Source organism: Pyrgilauda ruficollis, unplaced genomic scaffold (genome assembly GCF_017590135.1).
Source record: "Pyrgilauda ruficollis isolate IOZ18807 unplaced genomic scaffold, ASM1759013v1 scaffold8, whole genome shotgun sequence".
In the NCBI taxonomy this organism is placed as follows: domain Eukaryota; kingdom Metazoa; phylum Chordata; class Aves; order Passeriformes; family Passeridae; genus Pyrgilauda; species Pyrgilauda ruficollis.
The window spans coordinates 12,807,280-12,832,023 of NW_024529932.1; the positions used below are offsets into that span (position 1 = coordinate 12,807,280).

A 24,744-nucleotide genomic window follows, 5' to 3' on the forward strand; every position below is an offset into this window, starting at 1 on the left:
CAGAAGTTGGTTTCATGTCCCGTTCTAAACATAACTTCACCTCTAGTTCCCCGTGGTCAGCTGTGGCCACGCAGGAAGCTCAGCCAAACAAAAGGAAAACATACAATAACATTGCCATTAAATTGCCATTTGAATGTGGTCGCAACTCCAATGACACGTATGCGCCGAGTTCTGCCCTTTGACAAAAGTAAGAAGGCGGCAGCTAACTATTCTCATATTTATTCTTAAATCTGGTAAGCGATGATTGAAATCATTACAAAAATCAGCATTTGTACTTGAGGAAGACGCAGTCGGCCCGCGGGCTCAGTCTCTCCCGACGAGGTGCGTCTCCTGGGGCCGGTCGATGCGGAAGAGCAGCTCGGCGGGCTGGAAGTAGCCCAGGTACTGCACGCTGTCCGGGCTGGTGTCCTGGTGGTAGTGCCCTCCTTCCCCGTGGTGGCTGAAACAGTGCGTGTGCTCCACACGCAGATCGAAGCCCTGCCACCAGACAGAGGCCCGTCATCAACGCGCTCATGGGAACAGCATTTAAAAGTCACAGGATAGTCTATCCTAATATGTATTTCCACACATCTCCAAACATTAAGCAGTGAAAACTCACAAGATACTTGTGAAACCAGTAAGACAAAAGAATTTAGAAACCCTGACAGCCCCCAAGTTTTGGTGTTAATCTGCCTGAGATGTCCTTTTTAACCCTTTTCTCCCCCCCACCTTTCTTTCCACTGGGATTAAATAATGCAGTCACACCAAGGAACCTCTACTGGAAATCAAACCCCTTTGCACTGAATTGCCACAGGCCCATGTGGTAAATGGATTGTCTCCAGTACTGAGAGCCAGCTTAGATGAATATGGGAAGAACAATGAATAAAATAGCAACTAACATCCTAAACCATGAGATCAACACCACCAGTTTTATGTATCTTAGAATGGGTTGGGTTCAAAGGGACCTTCACAGATCATCTATTCTAACCCTGTCATGGGCCGGGACATCTTCCATTCAACCAGCTTGCTCAAAGCCCCATCTAACCTGGCCTTGAACACTCCCAGGGATGGAGGATCCATATCTCTGGGCAACCTGTTCCAATGTCTCTCCACATTTAGCATAAAAATTTTTTTCCACGTGTCCAACTTAAATCTGTTCACTTTCAATTTAAAATCCTTGCCTGTTCTTTTGTTGCTACACGTCCCAGTAAAAAGTTTTTCTCCGTGTTTCCTAGAAGCCTCCTTTAAGTACTAGAAGGCTATGATAAGGTCTTTCTGGAGCCTTTTCTTCTCCAGGCTGAACAATGTCAGCTTCCAGTCTTTCTTCTAGGAAGAGGTATTCCAGCCCTTGGCTCATTTTCATGGCCCTCCCTGGGCCCTGCTCTAACAGGTCCACATCTTTCTTGGGACCCCAAAGCTACATGCAGCACTCCAGCTGGGGTCTCATGAGGGAAAGAATTGCCTTGCTTGACCTGGCCACACCTAGTTTGACATAGCCCAGGACATGATTAGTTTCCTGGGCTGCAAGGGGATACTGGTGAATAGTGCTATGGCATTGGAATGCCATTGTCTCCTGCTCTTCTTGTAGTGACACTCAGACATTTCCAAAACCACAGGCCTAGCCAAGTGCTGTTGAGCTTGCAGTGGATGCAAACAGGAGAAACCCAGAGGCATCCACCACACAAGTTGCATTGGTTCTGAATGGAGCAGCTGCCGATGGCTGCTTTCAAAGGATGGTCAGTGGATTATGGGAAGATACAGTTTAGCCCTAGGCCAAAGGCTGCCACATAATGACACAATAAAATCACACCCTTCAACATATTTGAGCCTACAGTATGTCTCACCTCTGGAAAAAAACGTTTTTATATTACTTATGACTGCATTGTTATTTATAAAATAGCCATTTTCTATGGTTTTCTGGTTACTTTTAAACAAATAGTTTTCCTAATTATGAACACCTTAATGGTTTTTGAAACCAGATTGGTTTTATCCTGAATTATTTGCTGTTGAACTTGGTGCTTGTGAAAGATGCTAGGTAAGTTTCCACCATGAGGCTTTGCAGACTGTAATTTACATCAGCAGTGGGACATATGCTTCATGTCTTTTGACACAGCATTAGCAGAGAGATTTGTTACAAAAGTGAAGTGCATAAACAGGTGGCTGAACCACCTTCCATGCTCTTGACATTTCTCCCAGTGTGGCCAGCAGTGAATGTAAACTGTACTGTTGGGTTTGGGGTGCAAACATGTGCTCACATACAAGAGAACCATGAAGTTAATCCACTATGAACAACCACTAGGTTTCAGAACAGATTCACCTAGCTTCAATTCAGACAATTCAAACAGCTCACAGAAATGAGAAGCTTCTCAATCATTGCCCCAGCTCTGGAAGAGTCCAACACTATATATATATACACACACACACACACACTCACTCCCATCCTTGACAGGAAAATCACATCCAAGACAAAATTCATTACAGGTCTCAGTCTGTACTTAGAAAGGAAAGAGACTCACCGGGTCTCTGGAAACTATTACTGGCTGACAAATCAGTGGAGCCTTCATTTCAAAGAATTTGAGCCAGTTATTCACATCCTCATCAGTATTCAGGGGACAGGCAGAAAATTCTGGAGGCTAGAACAAAAATAAAAGCTTTTTAAGTAAAAGGAAGACACTTGCATCAGGATACTTTTTCTCTAGCAACTTTGCTTTTCCCCTCCCCACTATTCTGTTGATTTTCCTTATTGACTGAAAGAAACTCACAGTGTCCATCACTCTGTTTCTGGAAGAAACAGAAGCGACCAGAATATTACATATTTTATTGCACAGGTAGTGGGAGAACTGAAGTGAGGATGCTCCTTCTCCTGGTACATGTTAAAAGCTCAGTTATTTTTAAAAAAGTTTAATGCTTCTTACAAGTATCATCTGAGTTCATGTATTTCATTTCAATTCATGTTACAATAGTTCTCCAGTTCTTTAGCTGCACACAGATTTCAAAATATGATGGCATTAGTGCCAACTAAAACAGAATTACTAGTTTTGTAACACTGATTTGTAATGTCAACTCCTTACTTTAATACAGTGCTCATCCTAATAGTTTATACATACATTTAAAAATACAAAATAAAGTGAAGGAACTAAGATGTTACACCCTGATTTATACTTCTGTTTTCAGGAAGACAAATAAAGTTACGTGCATTGAGAACAACGTACCATAATGTGAATCTTTGCTTTCCCCTTCTGAATGATAAACGTACCACCCATCCCAACAGGCTTCTCTCCATAGTGTTTCTCTAAAGTTTGTCTCAGACAGGTCACAAAGTTAAGCTCCCCAGTTCTTCCATTGGCTTTCACTTCAATGACCTGGAAGATAAAGTCAGTTTGTCACTGCCGTCTCCTGCCGCAATAGTCTGAAAAGGTCTGTGAGAACTGTTCTGAAATTCTCCCAAGCTGATAGCCCAAGATCACTTTTTGAAAAGATAAGCTTCCATGCAAGCAGTGCTGCATTTGCATCTTTCCAGTTTGTGACCAACTCTCTTTTCCTTAGTTCTGTTCAATGCTAGCTTTGCCTGTAAAGGGAGCTGGGCAGCAAGAGATTTACCTATACATGAGACAGTGACTTGTCCAGCAACTCCCTTCTGTCCACCAGCTGGCTTCCACTCTGTCAGGAAGAAGCACTGGGTAACAGAGAAGGCCGTTCAGTTTCCATGCAGCACTCAGGTTTTCAACTGTTCTGCCAGCACCTCTTAGTGCTAGCTGTGTCAGGAGAAGCACTTGTGCAAAAAACTGCCTAAGTGCCCACGTGTCATTTACACGAGTACATTGCACCATTACCTTAAGTCACTGCTAGTTTGGATTGGATTTGGATAAATGGTTTATGATGGAAAAGTTTTTGTAAACTAATACCTATCCCTCAAAAATTCAAACACCTCTGTCTGCACTAATTCTTTTCCTCAATCACTGGCATCAGTTCCTTATTTTTGCATATTTCTCTTATGGAATTACTACTTTACTATTATCACAGAATGTTGATAGGAGAACCATGAGTTTCCATTCAGTCACAAAGCACTGCAAAATCACCTTAGATGGAAGTACATACCTTACCAGGTTTGCCCTCGCTGGCATAAAGGTTGGCCAACAGTCCGAACTCACAATCAGTGTATTTACTGCTGTACTTCTCAAGCAGGCACCCTTTATCTGCAGGATTTATCTGAGCAATGTAGCTCCCGTTTACAGCAGGCTTTTTTTCACTCTTAGTTTGAACAATAGGGATAAACTAGGATAAAGAACATGTAAGAATAAGTCAATAAGAACATCTAAGAATCAGCCAATCAAACTGAACTCAGATAAACGTAATTTAAGCTTTGGACCATGATCCCAAGAAAAAATCCACTTCATCACACAGCTCTGTCTCTCAGGATGAGGTTTGTACTGGTAAGAAAAATGCACTAATATTGTAATGTAATTGAAAGGTCCAGAAAACAGGTCTACTTTTTCTGAACAATTAAACAATTAATGTTATATAAAGATGAATGCTAGTGTTTAAAAAAAAAAAAAAAAAAAACAAAAGAAAGAAAAAAATATCTATAGTCTGCATGCAAGTATTGGAATTCTATGCAATACTCTCTCAGTGTACAGTAACAACCACTATTATAGAGGCCCAAATTCAATGCTGATATGGACTATCTCATCTACCAATAAATCCATCAAAAGGAGACAGCAAGACCAAAGGTTTATGCCTGAAAAAACCTGTGATTAACCAAGGTCTCCATAGGCAATAGTTTTTGTCTCCTACCCCTCCTGCAGTTTATAATTTTTTATGTGGTATCTTTCACATAAAAGTTCACAACGGTGAAACAAAGTCATCCAAGAGGGCAAAAGACAGGGAGTATCTCAAAGGCATTTACCAGTAAGTTTGAGAAGCATTTCTAAATCTTGGAATTAAAACCTCTCATCAGGTCTTTGTCAATCAGTTTCAAAAAACATGTTTCTTGCATGCTTCAAGGTAATCACATGCTTCCTGAAGAATTACAAGTTAAAAATTAATCTTTATTATCTCAGGAGTATGTGCCTCAGTGGGTGCCCCTCATCTCAATTCCTTCTAATGTGTTTTATGTGTTTGTGGTGTGAAAGTGTTTATTAGATATATTGTTGTAAACGGGGAATACCCAGCATGATACTGCTCTACTGTTATGATACTTCCATGAATTCACTGAGAACCATCACGCTTACATACTGACCTCAGCATTTATTCCAAGAATTTTGGATGAAGCAGCTCCAGCTCCAAGAATGAAAGCTCCAGGCAGCTCTATGTCCTTTGCGACTGTATTTAGATCATAAACCTGCAAAAGAAAAACAATACTTCCATCCCTAGAAGTGTCCAAAGCTAGGCTGGATGGGGCCCTGAGCAACCTGGCCTAGTGGGTGGCATCCTTGCTCACTGCAGGACAGGTTGAAACTAGACTATCTCTAAGGTTTCTTCCAACCCAAACCATTCTATGATTTTGGTGTGGTGCTCTGATCTGCAATTGTCAGCCTGTTCACTGTAGTCCTGGAGGCATTTAATTCACAACACCCACCCTCATTAAAATTTTGATAGTTATGTTGAACATGGCTTCTGAACACAATGTTTAGTAATAACAAATTTGGTAGATGTCCATTTGTTTGCTAAAAGATAGATTCTACCTGTATGTTCCCTGCTCATTATATTCAAAGACTGAATTATTGTTCTTACTAGATTTTGTGACATACAACACACATCAGAATCACTCTCATTAAACACTGAAAAGTGTGTTTCACAAGTGTAGAATCCTAGTATCTAGATCCTAGTATCTCTTAGTCCTTAGTTTTGTTTATTGCTTTTCTTTTGACAAATATATTAAACCCCACAGATACAGGAAGAACTCACTTTTTCTTTCTGTACAAGAGGTATGAGGTAAGGAACACCTCCCACATCTGCGATCCTAGGCTTTCCACAGATTCCTGGAAAAATACAGCCAGTTAGCTTGGTAAAATATTTTTTTCCCAATAATCTTCAATAAGCACACACTCTAACCCACCAAAGACCTGGTTCCTCAAACTTCTCAAACCTTTGAGAACACTATTTCCCTTGCATGTTTAGATAAAGTGTTGAACTATCAAGAACTCCAAGCCCTAAGATTATTCACTGTAGGATTTAATGCTACACAACATGTTGTAAAATAACATTCTCTAAGCACAAAAAAAATTGTCAGAGTGGACAACACCTTCCATTTGCCAGTTCTCCAGTAATGCCCCCACTACACAGTAAAGAACTCTGCTGGGACTCCACTTCCAAATTTTAGTAAATCTGAAAGCTGTCTCAGGACAATTCATCCCACTTATTTGGATATGTATTTTAATAAGGGATGAATAACCTCCTGGAGGTGTTTCTTTCACATTGATGCCAGAGGGAACTCAGATGAGTAGCACAGATGACATGTCTGTCTTCCAGACAGCTAGTGTCAAACAAGATTAATCCCATTCAGAGTAAGGCAGGTTCACTTCATTGACATACATGAATGCCAAGAATTTAAAAATTAATGGAAGTACAATTCCTTAGGTTCAGATAGTGATTGGCATGGTTTTAAAAAATTTCTCCATCTGAAAGATAACAACTTAAATGCAAAACCCTTTCAGTACACAAAATAAAGCTTATGAAGTAAGTAGGTATGCAGTCACAGATTAAGAAAAATATGACAAGTGCTTAGTAATGACTTGTCCTTGTTCATACATAACTAGGAAACAAATCCAGAAATAAAATGTAGCTCTCCTCTCATGCATATGCTTTACTGGAAAAACATTCTAAGCTCTCTCAGCATCTTTAAAGGATCAAAACCAAGCAAAAAAACAACTGGAGAAGTCTTAGTGAAAGACAGGAATTCTAGGTCACCTTTAGCAGGAAAGTTGAAGGGTTCCTTAGTCAGATCAGGACAGTCTACAACAGAGACTTGAGCATCAGCAAAGTTCTCTTTAAGCCCTTTCTGCAAAACTGTAATAAAGAATAATGGCAAAATTATTGACAATGAAAAATTTTCAAGAGTCTGACAAGTTTCTAACAACAATAAATGTATCTGTTTGGGCTTTATTTCTGCAAGATACATTATTTATGCTTACCCAAAGTAACTCCATTGATTTAAATGTCTGCAGGCACTTGTTACATTACTCTGAGCTTCAGAGAGGAGCAGAAGTTTGTGCAGGTAACTGTTTGCCACATTAATTAATTTAAAGAATTTAAAAACCATTTTCATTGAAATACAGTGACTGACTGCTCCAGGGAGCTCTAGGAGCAGCACAGTGTGAAGTAACATGGGCAAACTTCAATCTCATTCAGCAGTGGGTTTGCTTCAAAGAGCGGACAATTACAATCATGGTCAGATATGATGCAAGAGCAATGGAGAAAGCAAGTTTTAGCTGAAGCAACAATCAGTTCTTTACATACATTAACCAGACAGTTTGCAATATCTTGATTATAATCTCAAACTGTCTCTGCTGTCTGGAAACTTCTACCACCATGGGATACTGCCTATCATGTTTATGCTCTTGTGGAGATTTTCTGGCAAGTGCTACTGTCACAGCAAGACAGAGAATGAATGGTATTAGTGATAATGAACCAAATCTAAAATTTTTGGTTTGCTTCATATCAATGTCTTTTTAGGCTCAGAACTTGCAAAGTCACTCAAACAACAGGGAGGATTAGATGAGTGCATTGTTTGGAAACAACTTCCAAACCTTTAGTGTGGGATTGTCTTCACAGACACTGCTTCAAATACTATGTTGAAAGGTCCAGGTTCTTTCATGCCTGGGGGTCTGCTTTGACAGATGTCTCAAACTAAAGAACAGAACATCCAGTCTGTGATCTCAAATCAGATGGTTCCTTATTTACAGACTTTCCTGTGCCTTTGTTTCCTCCAGTTAGGGTTTCAGCCATACCGTACTTCTTGAGATCAGATTTACCAAGCTCTTGACCAAAAGTAGTAGCTGGTACTTGGCACATTTCTAAATATATCTCAGTACCTTCTGGCATATGGACAAGGACAATAAAAGAGCCCTCCTCAAATTATGAACAACAACACAATTCCCAGCTTATGGGAGATCCTCAGGACAGATGGAGGAAAAACCAAAAATTCTGTTTTGTGATAAAATTTTTCTGATACTCTTTCAAGCTGTTCTACTGCAAGTATGTGGTGTTCTCTGCAGAGCTCACAGCTCTACAGCAGCCCTGGCCTACTGCCCCTGTCTGACAGGGTGAGACAAACACTGGGAACCACCCAGGGCACTGCTGGGACCACACATTCTCAATACATGGAAATGTCAAACTGACACAGATTTGGGAAAGTAGCAAACTGAACTTGAGGATCAATCTGAAAGACAAAAAACCTTCAGTATATCTGCTGCAGGGGAGAGACTGCCAGAAGGAATAATGTCTTCCTACCAGGGCAAGAAAAGAAGCTCATGAGTAACTGGGCTGAACCCAGAAGCCCCTTCCAACTTCAACCATTCTGTTATTCTCAGCACATATTGCAAAGGCTTTAGAAAGAAGTAAACTACAGAAGCTGTTTCCTGCAGCCCTGTTCTAAGGCAGTCACCAAAGAGGAGCCAACTAGGTTCAAGCAAGAGGATCTGCCATGCTACACTGCATCTTGTCAACTATGTTTTGAGCAGTCCTGAAAAAGAAAGAAATACTAGAGGGTAGAGAAGGACAGATGATTCTGTACGTGTAAAGAAGTTTGGTGTGTAGTAGTCAAACTTTTTTGACCTGCACAGAAATCTGCATATTCAGTGGTTTTAAAGGAGTTGAGAGCCCATCTGTGTTTAAATATCTTGGGGCTTGGAGAGAAATCATTGTTTTCTCTAAGAAAATCATCACATATAGAGAAATAGTGCTGTTCTTCACCCCTCAGTGTACTAGCTGTAGAAAGACTTTGGTATGAGCTTTAAGATAAGTTTGAAGAGTAGATTACAACTTTATACAAAGTCACATGTTGTATTACTTACCCCCAGCAAGCTCCTCCAGACTTGGGACATGAAAAGCAAACCTTTCGACTTTGGCCATTTCCTGATTCGTGCTGATTTCTTCAGGTAAGAAGTTACAGTACAGCACACTGCAGAGTGATTGGTCTGCCAACAAAGATAATAGTTTAACAATTTAAACAGGCTCCTTTCAACACGTTAATTATTTTTCAATTTCACTCTAGAATACATATTAAAAATAGAACTGTAGTTCTGGCATCACAGGAAAGACTGACAGCTTCAATAGCAATGTTAAATTTCTTATGCATTTTGGAAGAAGATGTGTCTGTCAGCCATATAGCTGGCTCAGAGCATTACACATATTAGTCCTCAAGCTGACAGCTGGGTGTAGGGAAAACATATCCTACACTGAATGCAGATGAAGTGATCTGGAGATTTGGGTGTCTTTTGTAAGCCTGGAGTCACAATAAAGTTTTGAAAGAAACCTAGCTTTTGTGAGCACATCAACTGTCTCCTAAGGTCTTCCCAAACGTAATGTTTACTTTTCCAGCATTGGCTATGGTGGACTTTCAACCCCAGCTGTGACATGATCTCCAGTTGATTCTAGGCAAGTGTTTCCCTTTCCAGAGAGGAACAGGCTAGCAGCAAAATAGAAATCAATAGCAGCAATCAACAGCAGCAAAATAGAAGTCAACAGCCTGCAGTATCAGGCTCTGTACCCATACAAAAAGTATGTTAAAAAAAAAAAAAAAGTACTGTAACAAAAAAGTTTTGAACATGAGTTTAAGAGCCCCTTCAGAAATGAACTGTATTTCAGTCAGCCATGCAACAGCAAAGCCAGCTAGAAGGGCAAGGCACTAGGTCAGTGCAGAAACAACTGATTGTACACTACCTAAAAATCAGCTGCAGCAATCATTAACTCCTTAGGCACATACTTGCTACACACAGCAAAAAAAAATAAAATGGGTCCCTTTTACCCAGATCTCAGGTGGAAGAAGGAAAAAGCCAAAATCCTAACTACATTCCTAGACCTGATTGAGTCTTTGTTAGGAAGGACTATGGTGTGAGACAGCTGCTTATGTATAGTTCTAGCTTCTGCTTTTAAAAAATCCTAATTTTTACGACTGTCAAAAAATGTAACTGTCCTTACACCATTAGCCTCTTGAGTCTGCATAAAGGAAACAAAATACCAAAAAAACAAACCGGCGAGAAAAAAAAAAGAAATAAGAAGAGTGGGGAGATCGTAGCAGTCACTTCACTGAAATCTTTGAGCTCAATGCTCAGCCACCCCAAATTACTGCTGTAACAAGCAGCAGAGAAGGGACAAAAGACTGCAACCTGTGTATAATAATTCTCATCTTAGCTGGTCTTATCTGTCTCCACAGTTGACTTTGTCCCTTCTCTGGCTCTGGAGGAGAAATCAGCAGGCTGGATTTGGTGCCTCTGGTAGAAGCCTCATGTCAGGTGGAGTGAATCATACCACAAGACTTCTAGTGTGCACCAAGAAAGGGAGTAATTAGCCATAGGCAGAAAGTGAAAACATGGCTTTGGGAGGATCGTTTTAGGTGATCCTCATCCCCTCAAGAACCTTTTGCCACATCCAGGAGGAGGCTGTGCCAGCACTCAACACACTGTTGTCCTTAAACAGTCTGAGAAGACAAGCTAGAACTGCTGTTGTGCAAAAGGCAGAGACAAGACTTGTACAGTACTCAAATAAGTTAGCTCCCCACAATCAAGAAAGGAGGGAAAGACTGTGGAAATTTTGTTTGTACCATAATAAACCCAATCTGATTGGTAGACAGTAGTTCTTACCAGGAAAGACACAAAAGAGTAAATCTGTGCCCTACCACTGCAAATATTCACAGGGGAGTGAATTGTGTGGTGTGGGACAGAGAGAACCTGAGACAACAGCACATAATAAAGATCCATCACGGAGGGCTGCAGTGACACTGAATTGCTACAGAAAAATTTCAGAGAAAGAACAGAAATGCTAAAAGGGTGATAAAGTTATTATAGATGTGGGATGGTGCAACTAGAATGGAAGCAACAAGTATGTAAAGACTTAAAAGTCTGCCTTTGAAGTGGGAAGAAAACATCAGAGAGAGCAGTCAGGTACCAGGAGAAGACAGATGAAATGTGAAACATTAGATTAATTATGTGTGGGGGGTGTCTATTGTCAAAAGCTGATTTGAAATTAGCTTGGAGAGTTAAAGCCAAAAAGGAGAGGTTGTAGGCAGGTTAGACACGAGTCGGGGAGGAGGGTGGTGGGGGAAGAACTATCCGTGGAAAAAATTGAAGATGGCAATTGTGAGAGAGAAGTTTAGCGATGACACCAAGAAAAGCAAGAAATCCACAGATGGAGAAGCCGTATTTCCTTCCTGGGGCGGTGCTCGGAGATCCCGTACGGGACAGAGGAAGGTGCGGGGCAGCAGAAGCAACTGTTTGAGCGGCTGGGAATTGGGGAAGGGACGGGCCACGGCAGGGTATTGACAGGCGTGCCAGGCGAGGCTGGGGTCCGAGGGACACAGCATCCCGGCAGGCAAAGGCAGCGGAGAGCACTGCAGCGAGGGAGCGCTACAGCCGGCGGCACGCCTGGCAGCGCTGCGGGGGGAAGGAAGGGGCTGCTCAGGCTGGAGCAGCCAGCTCGGGGAGCCTGGGGAAGGACAAGCAGCACAGCAGGAACGGGAGCCTCTCACCGGGCGGGAAGCCGGGAGCTGCCCGAGCTCTGGCACGCACGGAGAGCCGCTACCGCCCGACCGCACGTACCTGCCCTGCCGCCGGCTCTGGCACAGCAAGGCTCCGCTTCGCTCGGCTCCGCCCCCGGCGCGACCGCCCCGCCGCCACTCCCAGCATGGCGCCATCCTCCTCCTCCCCCTCCTTCCCGTCGGCCCGCGCGCCTCTCGCGAGCTTCCCGGCGCTATTTAAGGCGCGGGCGGCCATTGCACGCCCTTTGCGGCGGGGCAGCGGGAGGCGCAGGTAGGCCGCTCGCGGCGGGCGGATCCGCCGCCATCCGCGCTGCCGGGGCCCGGGAATGCGGGAGCCGGGGGTGGAGGGATAGTCTGGGCGGTGTGGAGTCAAGCCCCGAGGAATGGGGCGTGAGGCGGCGGTCGGTGAGGGGCCCCGCGGGAGCGGTGCCGGCGGGGTGTCCCCGGCCCGGCTGACTTGCCCGCGCGCCTCTCGCGAGCTTCCCGGCGCTATTTAAGGCGCGGGCGGCCATTGCACGCCCTTTGCGGCGGGGCAGCGGGAGGCGCAGGTAGGCCGCTCGCGGCGGGCGGATCCGCCGCCATCCGCGCTGCCGGGGCCTGGGAACGCGGGAGCCGGGGGTGGAGGGACAGTCCGGGCGGTGTGGAGTCATGCCCCGAGGAGCGGGGCGTGAGGCGGCGGTCGGTGAGGGGCCCCGCGGGAGCGGTGCCGGCGGGGTGTCCCCGGCCCGGCTGACTTGGTGCCTGCCCCGTCCGAAAGGCCTTCCCGTGGCGCCGGCCCCAGCGCGCTGCTGCAGCCGAGCCTGGCGAGGGGTGTGCCTGGCGCCTTGGTCAGGGTTTCAGCAAGTTTAGGTGGTTGTTTTTCTTCCCCAAGGGATCTGCGTGCCGTGCCAGCGCCGCAGGCCGGAGCCGCGGTAGAGACGTCGAAGGATGCTGAGCTGCGGCTTGTGAGTAGCAGGCAGGGCCTGTGCGCTCAGAGTGGCATTGCTGCCGCTGGCGTTGGTTGGTTTTGTTTCTGGGCTTCGTGTTTGTCAGGCCACGGGGGAACCAGCGTGAGCAGTGTGCCTGCAGAGGCATAGCAGAGCTAGCACGAAGGTCTTTCTCGTTGTGGGGGGCACAAAATGAACTCAGGATTTGAGATGTGGCCTTAGCAGTGCTGAGTACAGCGGGACGATCCCTGCCCTGGTGTTGCTGTCTCCACTGTTGCTGATCCAGGCCAGGGTGCCGTCGGCCTTCTTGGCCACACCCTGGATCATATTGGGCTGCTGTTAACCAGCACCCCCATGGCCTTTTCTGCTGTGACCCACGTGCAGGACCCAGCACTTTGCCTTGTTAAACCTCACTCACTTGGCTTCAGTTTGTCAAATCCAGCTTGTGCAGACACCTCTGCAGAGCCTTCCTGCCCTCCAGCAGATCAGCATTCCCACCCAACTTGGTGTCACCTGCCAGCTGCATGAGGGTGCATTTAATCCCTTTTTTGAGGTCGTCAGTGGACAATAAACTTGCCTGGCCCCAGCCCTAATCCCTGGGGAGCATCACTTAAGACCAGCTACCAGCTGGATGTAACTCCCTTCAGCACCACTCTCAGGGCCCAGCCATTTATCCAGTTTTTCATCCAAACCATGAGCAGCCAGTTCCTCCAGGAGAATACTGTGAGAAATGGTGTCCAAAGCTTTACTAAAGTGCAGGCAAACGACATCCACAGCCTTTGCCTCATACACTGGTCATAGAAGGACATCAGGTGGGTCAGTTGGGGCCTGCTTTTCCTACATTCATGCTGACGAGGTCCAGTCCTTTGCTTGATGTGCATGTGCCCTCAGGATGATGTGCTGCAGGTTATGTGAGGGCATTGGATAAACTCTGCTCTAGTGTCTTCGGATGCTGAACTGTGTAGTAACATTTAAAATGTTAATGGGTTTGAGAATAAGTTTGTAAAACTCGAAAAAAACTCTAAAACTCACAGTAAAATTAGAAAGATGCAGGTCTACAGGGCTAGTAAATGACAGGTAAAATAACTCCAGGCTCATGCAGAGGAAAGCTAGATTCCTTTGCTGTATGTTACATTCCCTTTTGTATAGACTTAAGCCACTAAAGAGCTGGACTGTGTTGTCTTGCTAATTCAAGTGAAAATTAGCATTTTTGTTCTGGGGCTGGTCTCTAATGATTAATAGCCAAACAAATGGGTGATGGATTATTAAGAGCAGGAGATTTTAGGTATCTTACAGCTCACAAAACAGAAGGAAGATGGATGGCATAGCTTCTCATGATGGCACTGGATTAATTTTAAGGTTTTAAACCACAGTAAAATATTTTTGTATGACTTAAAACTGCAATATCCTTACAAGTATAAGAAGGCATTGGCTATGTGTATGTGTACTTGTTTGGAGGAAAATTACCCTAAGTAGGGAGAGTGTTCAAACATTCAGAATTCATCTCAGTCTCCGAACAATCTCTTGCACCACTGATGTTTGCCTTCCTCTGGGCAGGAGCTGAACTAAAGACTAAAAAATTTTCTGACTTTAGTTGTGCTGTGAATATCTTTGGGGTAAGTGGCTGTGACTTAATAAATGTTAGTATGAGGAATATAACTGGTCATGGTTCATAGGAAAATCTCTGCTCAGGTTTCCTCAGGATTGTTCTTAAGTTTACCCTGTGATCATGAATGGAGTAGAGGAAAGTTTGTTACCTGATTAATGTAACTTTTTATTTTATTGAATTCTCATTGCCTTTTAGGACAAACTGAAACATGACTGATACAGATGAACCCCAGACTTCTGGCTCTGATTACCCTGATGCCCAAGTGCTGATCAGCCCTCAGCAGCAGGAGCCATCTGAGGTGTGTTTATGGCAAAGGAATACAGGAACAGAGCGGTCAAGGCAGAAGGTGGCTGTTCCTCGGGAGTCTTCAGATCATCCTAAGAGCATGTGTAAATCATCAGCTGCTTCATCTGAGGTTTTACTGATCAGCAGTGATTCAGAAAGGTGAGTTTTTATCTCTAGTCCAGAATTTTTCCTGTGGAGAACCTGTGTAATGTATCATAAAAGTGAGCCTTCTTTTGAAAGTAAATACTTTTTTCTTCTTCAGTGATGTCTCTGATGCTCGTCCTGAGTGCTCCATTGCACCTTCAAAGCAGAAAAGGCGATCTCAATATTCAAGGCAACAAGCTGAATCTGTTACAGAAGTACCTGACAATGAAAGCTCCTCAGATTCTTCACTGTCTCCTCAAAGTCCAGGGAAATCATTAGACGTTTCCAAGCAGCAAAAGTCAAAACTCAATTTGAAGGCCATTTTTGCTTATCACTTCAGGGGAAGGAAGTTCAAAGCAGCCGCACACAGAAAATACAAAATTTACGCACGGAAGAGCAAGAAGAAAAAGTATGAGAGCACACACATGCCCACAGGGAGGCCCCCACTAACAGCCTCACCACAGGAACAAAAGAGGAGGCTCCTAGACAGAGGTTTTCAATTCCCTTTTGTTGAAAAACATTATGGGAAGAAGCATATTCCCTTAAAGATGGTTCTTGGCTATGAGGTATGTCCTCTCTTTTGTGGGATAAATATTTTCCTAAGTCTAAAAATTAAGAATTAAAATGGGCTATGTTGTGCTTCCACTAGAATAAAACAGGTTTTACTTCTATTAAACAGGACACTCGATGTTGTAAAATTAATACCTTCTAAAGCAAACACTGCAAGAATATATATTAGTGTTGATAGAATGTTACATTATCAGTTCATAATGTAAATGCGTTACATTTAAGATCTTACCTGAGTATTTTTTTCTACAGCAAGCAGCTGCAAAGGGATATTTCAAGTATATTGAAGTGCTTAAATATGAAGAACATCTTAAAAAAGCTTTAAAAGCCCTTCAGGCCAGTGATGACTTAGAAAAAGAGTGTATGGTGTTACGGAAACACAAATACTTAGATGATGATGGCCCCATTTCCCCTATTCAGGAGACGGAGTAAGTTCATCTTTACTTACTTTTTTGTGCTTTACTAACATATAAATGTGTGTGTATCAAGTTCAATTGTTGTCCTGTCCTTTTAACCTATGAAAGCATTGTTTATTTTGGGAACAAAGCACTCTACCACTTGGGATATTCTGTGTTTGTAGATGGTAACTTAAAAGTTCTCACAGAAATAAGTATTCTTAATTTGATCTGAAGACTGAGAATTGTTGGCAGAAATTGAAATAAAGTATTTTGTGAAATGCACTCCTCTAATGTTATCCCGACTAAAACACAGTTTTCTAAAACAAAGACTAAAGGATAATTTCAATACCTTTTTACATTATTAAAAACCAAAGTGTTATCTTTGGTCTTCAGGGTCAAGCAATTAGCTTAGTGCAGTAAAAAGATCAGGAAATCAGCAAGAATACTTGCTGTTGTAAATGCAACTGCAAGTAACCTTGAGAAAGCCTAAAAGACAGTGTTAAAGGTACAATGCTGTCTTTCACCTACTGTTCACTTAAGGGCTTTAGTTTACCCATTTTAAGGTCCATAAAAGTGCACAGTTTGATCTAAATTTTTTATTTCAGCGATGATGATGAGGAGAGCTTGAATTCTGATACTGAGGAACAACTTGATGCCAGAGTAGTGGTAAGTAAGCACTCCTTAACTTCAGAAACACTCTAGCTTTTCTGTTCTGAAGTTAAAGAATTAGTAGATAATGTCTTCAGTATTCAGTTCTTGAGCTTAGATCCAGAGTTAAGTGTGACCTCTGAATTCTGATTTTAGTGCAGAAGGAGGTTGATAGTCCACTCTTTTCTTCAATGTAATGCTGAAATGTATAGGAATTCTGTAGAGTCCTTAAAAATCCACATATTTACTACTAAAATCTTACATAAGTATCTCAAAACTAGACTTGTTACTACTTCTGTTTTCCAATTTTCTTAGGAGAACAGCTCTTTCATTCTAAGCAGCACAATTCCCAGTAAAAAAAAGTCAAAGCCAAGAAGAAAACGTGCAAAACCACCTGAAGTGATTGAAATAGAGGATGAAGAAGATGGTGCTGAAGGGAACTCTGTGCCTCTGCAGGGTTCACCTCGGTGAACAGCAGATGGACCAATGAGGTGGCAGTGGTTGTTCTTCAGATGCCTCTCTTGGGCCTGTTTGGTTTAAAACATTGCTCTGGAGTCAGTGTTCAGCTCTCCACCCAGATGCCTAGGCACATTTGGCTTATTGTGAGTATATTGGGCTTGTGTCTGGGACAGTTACAAAAATAGAATAACCTGTCCTCATGCTAAGCTTTTAAATGTCTTCTGTGCTGTTCTCTATCAAGAGCACAGGATAGAAAAGGATGTGTATACAGAAAAGCATGCATACATCAACTTGAAAGGGCAGTTTAGAGCCTTTCTTTCATAGATGATTTTGTGGGTGGTCCTTGAGAGATTGTTTTTCTATCTTAGAGGTGCAGGTTTGAAATACTTTAGAAGTTAAAGGGTTGAAGAAGAATTAAAACTTTATGCAAGTGCCAACCATAAAAATTCAAAAGTGGTTGGTCAGTTTTGACAAAAGTCTGTTGAAAAAATGTGGTTAATGGATTTGAATGATAATAAAATCCAATTTTGTGTGGTTGAGGTTGTCTATTCCATGTAGAATAAACTCTCAGAAAACGAATTCTCTGCTCCTTAATCTAATACAAGAATCTGAAGTTGTAAGTTACTGTATCAATTACTGTAGCAATATAGTGAATCTTGAGTCAAAAATTACTTTTTCCCTCTTTCCCCCCTCTGTCCAGAATGGCTTCTGATATGGACATGACTTAGCAGAAGCTAAAAGCTCTTTATTGACAGTACTTGCCAGGCATTGCCCCAGCTGCAAATACCTTTCTGAAAGGTGTTTTAGTCAGTGGGAAACATGGCTAGTGTTTAGAAGTGGTCTGAATATCACTGTGTCCTCCTGCAGCTGTTTTGGTAGCTGAAGTAACAAACGTTTGAAATGCTCACTTGTGAATCAGGAAAATTTAAAAACAAGTCACCTCACAGCCTCAGTCAAGTAGTCTTAACCAAATTGCTGTCAGCAGCTAACTGGCAGCTGTTCAGCAGGTAAAAGTAATCTGTGCTGAACAAGTGTGTTGTCAGAAAAAGGCTTTGTCTGCTGATGGAATTTCCTTCAAATGAAACTTAAGGAGATTTGCAGTAGATGCTCAATATTGAGAGCAAGTCAAGCTGTGTTATTTACATGCTTGAATTAAGGTCCCAGACCTTTGTAAGGAAGTTTCCCAAACATATCTTGATAGCTCTAGCTAGAACTGCAAAAATTACTCTTCAGCATTTAAAGATCAAACCACTAAAACTGGTTCAGAATTAATGGCTAAATGTAACTCTTTTAGGTGTCTTCCTGAAAAATACTTAAAGGCTTGAAAGACTCACCCTGGATCAAGGAGTGGGGTTCTTGGTAGGGCACAGTGAGTGGTGTATGAGGAGTCCTGCTCATTCTGCAGTTCATGTGATGAATTTGGCTGTTCAACTGCTGAGTGACTCAAAAGTAAACTAAATTTCAATATTGATTAAAACTGGATAAATATATTCATGAAAGTCAAGCTTATTACAGCTGCTAAGTTGGTTGTTAAAATCTGGCTTTGGCTTCAGGAATCTTTAGTTATTTGACTGTATATGACAGTTTTTTCACTTTGTTTTTCTTGTCTTTCCCATCTAGTTTATGTTGCTTTTGGAAGATGAAATACCTCTTGGTTTTCTTGCTGCATAAGGTAAGCTGTTACTTGGGTTTCAGTTTTGTTTCCTTTAGGTAGCTTTTTTTGCATTATTTCACAAAAGGTTTTGAAAAAGCAGTGCTCCATAGTTAAAATATATTACAGTGCTCCACAGCTGAGCAGCAGCTTGTGAGTGTGAAACTTCCCACGTGTGAGTTCAGTGCTATATACCTTTCATCAGTCTGACCAAAGTTAGAGCCTGTAGCATCTATTTAAACAAAAACTTCAGTTCTTGAATACTTCAAAGTGCAGTTTTTGTTAACAACCAAAAGTTTTACCTGCTGTCAAATGCTGCAACTTACCTGATTTGGCTTGGACAACACTGCCTGGAATTTTCTCTGCTGAAGATCTTGAAGAGCTACTTTCCTCTCAGTCTTCGTGGTGCCTCACCCACACTTTCTGTGCCAGGGTGTATCAACAGCTGCAGCTTCTGGTGGCTTCCCTATGGTAAAATTCCACCTTAATTTATATCTCTTCCAAGAGCAGGAGGGACAGCAGAGAGCAACTGGTAGTCTTGCATGTACATGGCTGTGAAAGCTTCTTACTGTAGGATGTTGCCAAGTTTGCATGGCTTGGGACAGTGTAGGGAATAGCATGGAAGAAAGCACCTAGTAAGGATACAGCATAGGAAAATCCCTTTGACATGGGGAACACTGAGCTGAGGGTGGGCAAGTAGTGAAACCTTACATGAACATTCTTGAGTTGAAAGGGTAGGAGCAGACATCTCACTTGGCTGTTGCTGTAGGTGGAGGACTGCACTAGGAAGCACATCAGGTTGGCACAGTGTATGCGATTCTGAACTCCTCACCACAATTACCTTGGTTCAAGCTACCTGTCTCTAGGACTGGACAGCGTGGTAACGGTCAGGTTCTACTGCTAACCCTAAGTGTATAGTCAATTGGGAAGTAATTTGAAATGGTGTTTCAAAAATAGCAAAAAAATGAATGTGTTCAGTCTGTTCCAGCACTTGATCAGGTTTTGTCTTTGGCTGTAGACAAAAACCTGGAACCTAGTGCTTAGAAAAAGCCCTTCCTTTGCAACCCACAGCTGATGAATGTATCGGTTGTGTTACCTACCCGAAGGGACAATATTTGCATGGCCTCAAATAGCATTCATTCATTCAAATACTGATCAATCTAGAGTTTGGTGTTCTGAATTTTCAGAAGTGTAGTTTGATTGCATCTTTCTTTGCAGATGAGCACAGTCGCACTGCAGCAGCAGCTGTAATTGCTTGATTACAGGACCTCTTCAATTCTTATGGCTGTTTGCTGACCTGATTCACAAATCCTTTACTTCAGTGGACATCTGTGCAACATGGAAGCAAAAGAGGTGAGCTTTGTTTCTTCTGAGCTTCACCATAAGACCATTGGGTTTCTTCAGTTTAGTGCTGTTCCCACAGCAAGTAATCAGACTAATTTGTGCACTGTATGGTATCTGCACCCAGCAGTGTCTTCCTGATGGGCTGTTCAAAAAGCAGTGCTACAGTATTTCAACAGCTGGCATCGTTGGTTTTCATGCAGATGTGCTGGTTAAACTTGGTATTTCTGTTGAAACAAGTAGATTTAGTGTTTCTTAGTGTGCAGATTTTCAAATACAACATCAAAAAAAGCTAAACTGTTATGGGATAAAAGTATAGTGACTAGTGACATTATTCCAAGATTTTTTTTTTTTTTTAAAGGGGCATCCCTGTGATGTGTGGAACAGATTAGAAAGCCTCTACTCAAGTGTAAGTATTGAGGAAACAGTTGGGTTTTTTCCTAGTGGAGGTAGTTGTATGAAGATAAAAGCTCAATTCTTATCTTCTAGGCTGTCTTTTGTGACAAGAAAAAAAAAAGTATTTTAAAAACCAGGCTATTCTAAAGGCATTGTGCAGTTTTTATGCCTCGTTCTTCAGCAGCTAGACACAACCTGCAGTGTGTCTGAATTGGAAAACGTGGCTAGAAGAGTAACAGGTTCTGCTTTCCTCGCTGTACACTTCGTTGCAGTGGTGACAATGAGACCTGGAACAAGTTCACTTAGTGGGACAGTTCTGCGAACATATTAAAAATGCAGCTACTACGAAGTTTAAGCTTACACATCAGTTGATGTGCCTCAATTCTGCATTCTATGTACTAAAAGAAGTAGAATTAGCAGGTAGAGAAAAATACTTGCAGTGCTGAATGCCTGTAGATTGTTTATTAAAAGCATATTTTGAAGGTGTCTTACAATGGTCTCTTCCATGCTTTCTTTGTGAGGTAACTCCCTTAGTTTTACCTTCTGTGTCATAGTGCTCCAGTTCCTTCAGCTGCAGATGGACCTAGTTGCTAGCTGTGTGATAAACTAGGCTATGGTTTGATTGCAGATGAAGTGCTTTGTTGTGTCATTAACATTCAGCCAGTGTAACTGGACTACTGTCTGCCTGGCTCCATACTGGGATAAAAGCACCCAAGTCTTGATGAACTGCTAAAATACTGAGGAAACTTGATACAACAATTTATTTTATTTTAGGAAGTGCATCTTATGTCCAGTCTGAACGAGCATTTTGGTAAGTTCTGTCACTGGCTTTTTTACCCTTGCCTTTTTCAGGTCAGCCACCTGTCTTTAACTTGGTGAGCTGGTTATTCTGGTGCTCCTCTCTTACTGAGAAAATGCAATGTTGTTTCTGAGAACATGAGAACTTATTTTCCCCAAACTTAAGAATGCTGTGAGAAAATTGTTGTGATGATTGGCAAAATGTTCAACTGCTCTGAAGAGAGTGAGTGAGAAGAGCCTTTCTGAACAAATCTGCTTAGTACTGCTGTAGGTTCTGCTGATTTATATTCTGGTTTGTAACTTTACTTGTTCTTTTCTGGTGGCAGGTACTTAGAGAAAATAAAGGAAATGCAGGCTGCTGTTTCACAGAAGTCTGAAGCTGCTTCAAGGGTTAGTGTGACATCTGAAGTTCTACCCGTACCTCAAAGACTGAGGCGCTCTGGTTGTCAGTAGGCCAGAAATCTCTCAGACAAAGCTTACTGATTTGTGAAGGCTTCAGGGACTGTTTCAACATTACACTAGTATGTCCTAATAGATCATTCATCCTGTTAAGGGAAGAATTTATGCTAACTTAAGTTTGCCCAAGGAATCTTCATATAAATTGCTTAGTCAAGAACAAGGTGAACAGGTTAACTCTTTAAACTAATAGTTTTGATCAGTAAGTTACATGTAATAGGAAATCTACAGGGAGGATTTTGCAGAGTTGTGTAGATAATTCCCATTGATGTTTGCTTCTCAGGTAACTTGTAATTAAAAACTTAGTAATATGAAGGAGATGCTAGTGTATCGTTTACTCTGTTCCTTCCCCAAAATGTCTTGAAACAACATAAGATGACACTTACTGTGATCTGTACCAGATACCTTCCCAGTCTGCTTGATTTTTATTATCTCTTGTGTTAATTTATAGTACCAGAAGTAGTGAGGTCTATCCCGATGGGATCTTTTCTGTAGGTTCATGTCGTTGGAAACGCCTCACAGAATAAACTTGTGGTTTGGCTTTACCCACTTAACTACGTGTTAGCTCTGTGGGATACAACTGCAAGACAAATCTTAGTGTAGAATCTGAGGATTGCAGGATGCCCAGTGATCTCTGTTAGGTGTATTGAAACATGCTTGGAATACAAAACAAAAAGTGTTTCAAGTGGAAAAGCTTGGTTGGAGTAAAGTCTGTGTGTTCTGGGACTTCAGGTGCAGCTGACATTCTGAATTACATGGGCTGAACTTAGTCTCTTGGCCAGGTTTTTGTGTAGGACTTGTAACACAGTTTTTTTGCTGCTTGTTTTCTGGATGGCTTGAAACAGTCTATTCCCCCCTTTAATCATGCAGGAGTGATTATTTCTTGTTTCAGTGGCTATAGGTAAGAGACAGCACCGTAATGTCTGTTATGAAGCAACTTCATAAACTTGCTGCATTTTTTTGTATCAAGAGATGCTCCACAGTTTCATACTGAGCAGCAATACTTGGTTAAGTTCTTCAAGTATGGGGGTTTAAAGAGTTCATTTCTGAGCAGCTCAGGCACCTTACTGCTATACTGCTAAAATCCCTGGATTTTGTTCTATAGAACAGAGATCAAAGTAGAAGAAGCAAAGTACTCTGTAAAAAGTATAAATTTTCACGTAGGAGAATTCAAAGCTGCTGTTCTTGTTAGTCTGTTCTCTCTCTCGGCTGCACGGCAGTTGTGTGAAGAGTACCTCTTACTCCCTGACACCCACTGGTGCCTGCAGGAAGCTCAATTGTAAACTGAGCTGTTGTGGTTGAAGGTCTGTGGCTGTTGCAGTGTTATGGTACCTGCACCCAGCAGCCTTGTCCTGATGGGATGTTCAAAAAGCAGTGCAGCATTTGGCATCCTTGGTTTTCAATCTGCTGTCTGTTAAACCTTGTATTTTTGCTGAAACAGTCTTTTACCTCTTCACGGATTTCAGTGTACTTGGTTTGTATTTTCATGTAACAAATGAAAGTAGATGTTTTCATTTGTCTTCATTTTGATTATCTCTGTGAAAACTGGCTACTAGCCTCTGGAACTCAGTAAGTGTATTCAATTTTTTATAACAGGTGCTTGAGGATACAGAATGAAGTGAACTGCCCCAAGTTAAAAAAGATGGAAGCAACTTGTTTGACAGGTAAGCACTTGGTTATATTAGTTCCATACAATTTTACTTTGGTGTATTAGTTGGTGTATTAGCTTTGTATGACTGTAAACATGGGAACTACTAAACTGTTGTAGAACTAAGTGTAGAACTGGTTGTGTAGTACCAGAGGTTACTGGGTAGTAATCACTGCAGCTCTGTGCAGTATCTGAGCAGATCACTCATCTGTGAGTCATTCCTGTGTGTGTGTACATACTTCAGATTGCTGTCACACTTGTGCAGCCATTTGTAGTACAAGTGTCTGAATTACTCTGCCGTTGGTTGTGAGGAGTTCCTCAGTACTTGGAGCTTGTGCCATACTTTAGGCTTGTTCACAACTTGGGTTATATATTAGCAGGATTGATTGGTCCTTCACTGGAAACGATGGGCAGCTGGGTTATTGAGTGAAGTCCCGTAAGAGCAGTGAGAGGAGTATCTGGTCATTACCAAGGCTGCTGGGATGTTACTGTTTCTGGTGAGCTGTGGACATGACCATAAAGCAAATCCACCAGACTCCTGTCTTGCCACATGGTGTGGCACCAAGTCTGCTGGGAATAAAGCCTTTAACACAGGTCAAGGACACAGTACTCCCTTCTGCTGTTAAAAGCAAGTTCCTCCTGAGGTGTAGGAATGTGGCTTGTAGGGATGTATCCTTGGGCACTCTCAAGGCTTAAGCTACAGGGTAGAGAAAGTTCCAGTTGAGGGAAATTTGTAGATTGAATTCCAGAGCTGCTGCTGGAAAGATTGTTCTTTGGAACAGAAGAAAAAAAGGGAGACATAGGCTGTTCCATGCAATTTACACCCAAGGTGCACTTTTCCCCTGTACTAACCAAACCCAACTCTTCTAACTCCTAGGGTCTGCCACCAAGTTGCTGTGTGTCAGAGGGATAAGAAACACCATGTGGGAGCTGCCAAAGTGAGGGTGAAGGTAAGGGCACTTACCAAAAAAGCCGGCGCTGTCAAGAAATTGAAGGTCACTTCAAAGAGGGTTTGCGTGGCTGAAAAACCAGCAGCTCTTAACGCGGTGACCGCATATTGAAATCCTCTGCAGGATGCCGTGGACACTCGGTGTGTGCTATGGTCTATTTGTGAGGAGATAATGCCTCGTGTACTCAGGCTCCTGGGCTGAGGAAGGGCCTTACCCTGCTGCCATGGAGTTTTCTGATGCTGATGTAGAGGAGAGGCTACTCCATTCCATTCTGAAGCAGTAACTTGCAGCATGAGGCATTAAGGAACAGGGCTGCTACAATTGTGGTTTGAGCAGTCCTGCAGCCCACTTGCTGCTTGTGTGTCCAGAGAAGGGCAGTGGAGCTGGGGAAGGGTGTGGAGCACAGGTTTGATGAGGAGCAGCTAAGGGAGATGGGGTTGTTAAGCCTGGAGGAACGAAGGCACAGGGGGAGCCACCACTTTGTACAGCCACCTGAAAGGAGCTTGTGGTGAGGTGGGGGTTGGTCTGCCAATTAACAAGCAGTAGGATGAGAGGAGGTGACCTCAAGTTGTGCCAGGAGAGGTTTAGATTGGATATTAGAAAATTTTTATTTGGATTGAAAATGCTAATAGATATTTTTCCTCTCTTAGATCCTGCTGATGTTGCTGCAAGCCTGCTCCAATGAACTGCACAGCTATTCCAAATAAAGAACCTTCTCTAGAGTGCTTATTGCAGTTTTTTGAATTAAACATTAATTTTAACTTGCTACTCCATGCTCTACTGAAAATCCCAGA

At 42.5% G+C, this 24,744-nt stretch overlaps 2 protein-coding genes and 8 non-coding genes across 12 annotated transcripts; 9 read left to right on the top strand and 1 right to left on the bottom strand.

Annotated features, from left to right (window-relative positions):
• Window positions 1-203: 203 nt before the first annotated feature.
• On the bottom strand, window positions 204-11,832 carry CUNH11orf54 (chromosome unknown C11orf54 homolog). Its single transcript, XM_041487294.1, has 9 exons — window positions 11,736-11,832; window positions 8,994-9,116; window positions 6,889-6,987; window positions 5,887-5,960; window positions 5,219-5,320; window positions 4,078-4,254; window positions 3,192-3,341; window positions 2,496-2,612; window positions 204-477 (listed from the first exon to the last, which is right to left on the bottom strand). The coding sequence occupies exons 2-9, from the start codon at window positions 9,049-9,051 to the stop codon at window positions 304-306; spliced, it is 951 nt and encodes a 316-aa protein (XP_041343228.1). The 5' UTR covers window positions 9,052-9,116; window positions 11,736-11,832; the 3' UTR covers window positions 204-303.
• A 91-nt stretch (window positions 11,833-11,923) lies between these two features.
• On the top strand, window positions 11,924-24,672 carry TAF1D (TATA-box binding protein associated factor, RNA polymerase I subunit D). Of its 3 annotated transcripts, none has more exons than XM_041487161.1 (15): window positions 11,924-11,945; window positions 12,546-12,618; window positions 14,405-14,653; window positions 14,757-15,204; window positions 15,458-15,633; window positions 16,209-16,269; window positions 16,567-16,853; window positions 18,331-18,382; window positions 19,580-19,714; window positions 20,064-20,111; window positions 20,873-20,909; window positions 21,223-21,286; window positions 22,949-23,016; window positions 23,878-23,950; window positions 24,601-24,672. In XM_041487161.1, exons 3-7 carry the CDS (start codon window positions 14,418-14,420, stop codon window positions 16,720-16,722), a joined length of 1,077 nt encoding a protein of 358 aa, XP_041343095.1. In that variant the 5' UTR covers window positions 11,924-11,945; window positions 12,546-12,618; window positions 14,405-14,417; the 3' UTR covers window positions 16,723-16,853; window positions 18,331-18,382; window positions 19,580-19,714; window positions 20,064-20,111; window positions 20,873-20,909; window positions 21,223-21,286; window positions 22,949-23,016; window positions 23,878-23,950; window positions 24,601-24,672. The 3 variants fall into 3 exon arrangements, with proteins under 3 accessions (XP_041343095.1, XP_041343097.1, XP_041343098.1); XM_041487163.1 differs by lacking the exon at window positions 11,924-11,945 and adding an exon at window positions 12,189-12,222; XM_041487164.1 differs by lacking the exon at window positions 11,924-11,945 and adding an exon at window positions 12,203-12,222 and having other exon boundaries at window positions 24,074-24,672.
• Window positions 18,115-18,186, top strand: LOC121364294. The gene has a single exon (XR_005956845.1). It is a non-coding gene; the product is annotated as a small nucleolar RNA SNORD5 (small nucleolar RNA).
• Window positions 19,348-19,474, top strand: LOC121364293. The gene has a single exon (XR_005956844.1). It is a non-coding gene; the product is annotated as a small nucleolar RNA SNORA40 (small nucleolar RNA).
• Window positions 19,805-19,943, top strand: LOC121364295. Its single transcript, XR_005956846.1, has one exon. It is a non-coding gene; the product is annotated as a small nucleolar RNA SNORA8 (small nucleolar RNA).
• On the top strand, window positions 20,265-20,396 carry LOC121364298. The gene has a single exon (XR_005956849.1). It is a non-coding gene; the product is annotated as a small nucleolar RNA SNORA1 (small nucleolar RNA).
• Window positions 21,076-21,148, top strand: LOC121364289. The gene has a single exon (XR_005956840.1). It is a non-coding gene; the product is annotated as a small nucleolar RNA Z40 (small nucleolar RNA).
• Window positions 21,814-21,945, top strand: LOC121364290. Its single transcript, XR_005956841.1, has one exon. It is a non-coding gene; the product is annotated as a small nucleolar RNA SNORA18 (small nucleolar RNA).
• On the top strand, window positions 22,669-22,795 carry LOC121364296. The gene has a single exon (XR_005956847.1). It is a non-coding gene; the product is annotated as a small nucleolar RNA SNORA8 (small nucleolar RNA).
• Window positions 23,994-24,123, top strand: LOC121364297. Its single transcript, XR_005956848.1, has one exon. It is a non-coding gene; the product is annotated as a small nucleolar RNA SNORA25 (small nucleolar RNA).
• Window positions 24,673-24,744: the final 72 nt, after the last annotated feature.

What these genes read in the sequence shown, in the direction of transcription:
- CUNH11orf54 (XM_041487294.1), bottom strand. Translation starts at nt 9,051, where the DNA reads ATGGCCAAAGTCGAAAGGTTTGCTTTTCATGTCCCAAGTCTGGAGGAG. An exon ending in CTTCAACTTTCCTGCTAAAG is followed by an intron (nt 5,961 to 6,888) that starts GTGACCTAGAAT and finishes GTATTTTTCCAG; the next exon opens with GAATCTGTGGAAAGCCTAGG. An exon ending in TAATAGTTTCCAGAGACCCG is followed by an intron (nt 478 to 2,495) that starts GTGAGTCTCTTT and finishes GTCTGGTGGCAG; the next exon opens with GGCTTCGATCTGCGTGTGGA.
- TAF1D (XM_041487161.1), top strand. Translation starts at nt 14,418, where the DNA reads ATGACTGATACAGATGAACCCCAGACTTCTGGCTCTGATTACCCTGAT. An exon ending in ATCAGCAGTGATTCAGAAAG is followed by an intron (nt 14,654 to 14,756) that starts GTGAGTTTTTAT and finishes TTTCTTCTTCAG; the next exon opens with TGATGTCTCTGATGCTCGTC. An exon ending in TCCCCTATTCAGGAGACGGA is followed by an intron (nt 15,634 to 16,208) that starts GTAAGTTCATCT and finishes TTTTTATTTCAG; the next exon opens with CGATGATGATGAGGAGAGCT.